At 42.3% G+C, this 1,976-nt stretch overlaps 1 protein-coding gene across 1 annotated transcript in view; it reads left to right on the forward strand.

Annotated features, from left to right (window-relative positions):
• Positions 1 to 1,976, forward strand: part of calcrla (calcitonin receptor-like a) — a 92,653-nt gene that overhangs the window by 85,584 nt on the left and 5,093 nt on the right. Inside the window, exon 11 of the mRNA XM_032513782.1 lies at positions 18 to 236. Within this exon, the coding sequence (XP_032369673.1) occupies positions 18 to 236 (219 nt within the window). The remainder of the gene's footprint in view (positions 1 to 17; positions 237 to 1,976) is intronic.

The following is a 1,976-nucleotide window of genomic DNA, read 5'->3' on the forward strand; positions in this document are numbered from 1 at the left end:
CCCCAACACACACACAGGTCAATCTGTTCTTTCTGCTAAACATTGTGCGAGTGCTCATCACCAAACTGAAGGTGACCCACCAAGCCGAGTCCAGTCTCTACATGAAAGCCGTGAGAGCCACCCTCATTCTGGTGCCTCTTCTGGGAATTCAGTATGTCCTGCTTCCCTATAAGCCAGAGGGACGGGTCTCGTCGGAAATATACGACTACATCATGCACATTCTAATGCATTACCAGGTGAGACGACTGTTAGTTAGTTAGAAATTCCGCCGGGTGTCCCTCATTTTCGGCCAGATGTCCATTTCTTTGTTTTGGCGTTCCAACCTCTGGTCGGAGTTTTCTGTTGACGACTAAAACTACTTTTGGAACGTACACATGTTCCACCAAAACAAGCTCCTTCCCGAGGCTGTTTTGCAGCGGCACCGCGGCTCTGTCCGGCTCATAGCGCCGTCCAAGATTCCGATTGGTTAAAAGAAATGCCAATGAACCAGAGCACGTTTTTCTTCCATTCCGGAATGCTGTGTGGACTAGTCGGTGTGGAGGAAGGTCTGGCAACGGGAGACTAGACGATGGTCAGTGGGAGATGTTTGAGTTCAGCCAAAACAGCATCTCGACTGTGTGATGTGTTTGAACTGTTTGTTGAAATAGGATTATTCACCGTCTCCACTAGGGTTAGGCGGTCGTACAATACAAAAAAATAATTGAATGCACTTATAAAGGAGACATGGATTAAATATTAAATATAATTTTTTTAATGCCTAAAAATGCTTATGTGTGGTTGTCATCACGTGACAGTGTGGAGGAGAAGGGGGGGGGAGATGGCCCCTAATGAGAAGGGAGAGGTGTTTCAGTATCAGTGTTTGGTTTTCACTTTCTGAACGGTGGAGGCACATGCCAACAGTTTGGTGACGTTGTCTGAGCCTTACGTCATAATTTTTAATTAGTCATGGTAATACCGTATATAAGATAGGGACTCTAGTCTACATTTATATAGGTGGGCAAACACATTGTGATATCTGCGCCCAAGTAGCAGTGCTTTGGCTACTTCCACCTAATATACGGTAGTCCTAAATCAATATCTGCCAAGGAAATCGTCTTTTCTTAATCAGCATTGCTATTTGTACTCGTTGTGAATAAGCAGGTCATAAGAAGTAATTATTAGGTTTTATTTTTGTTGTTGTTGTTGGGTCACTTTTACTCACAACATGCTAACCAGCAACATAGGATTCCATTCACTACTGCTAAGCTAAGCTAGTGGTGGCGCTTACAAAGACAATAGATGCACTATAAATATAGAGGAGACAATGAATAACACTATTTCAACAAACGTTGGCGTTTTCCTTTAGGCTGTGGCTAAGTGAATGTCGCCAGCTTCTTTTTTCTTTCTTTTTAAAGTTGGTAAAGGCAGTGTAACAGCAGTGCCATGTTGCCAGCTTCTTAGAACATTTAGCATTTAATAAATACATAAACAGCTGTGCATAATGTCATACTTTTTTTTAAATGCATGTCCAGAGTGTATTAATAGAATGCTAGTCAAAGTTTAATGTCTGCTGCACTGCAGTGTCCCTGTGCACTATTTATGAAGCCCTGTTGTCCTTGTAACATGTAAATCATTTATTATGAAACCTGGTTACATGTTAGCGTCTCGCTCCTCCAAAGCCAGAGAAATACCTTTTTTTTTACTACAATGAAGTAGCGCAAGGGAAGAACCGCAGGCAGGAAGGCATAAATTCTCAGAGCTGAAATCAGTTGGATGTTGCCGAGGTGTTATCCGATCATCCTGTGCTGTCCCAGCATGGGCAGTGCAGGGAGAACGTCTTGAGCAACAGGCTGACTCCATTCCCAGAATGTATTCACTTTGATCTTTAAGTTCCTCTGCTTTGCAGCACATTATACTTTAAAATATTCCTAACAAACAAGTAACTGTTGATGTTTAAAGGTCCCATGGCATGAAAATTTTCCCTTTTATTATTATCC

The sequence above is a fragment of the Etheostoma spectabile genome, chromosome 4 (assembly GCF_008692095.1).
Source record: "Etheostoma spectabile isolate EspeVRDwgs_2016 chromosome 4, UIUC_Espe_1.0, whole genome shotgun sequence".
Classification (NCBI taxonomy): domain Eukaryota; kingdom Metazoa; phylum Chordata; class Actinopteri; order Perciformes; family Percidae; genus Etheostoma; species Etheostoma spectabile.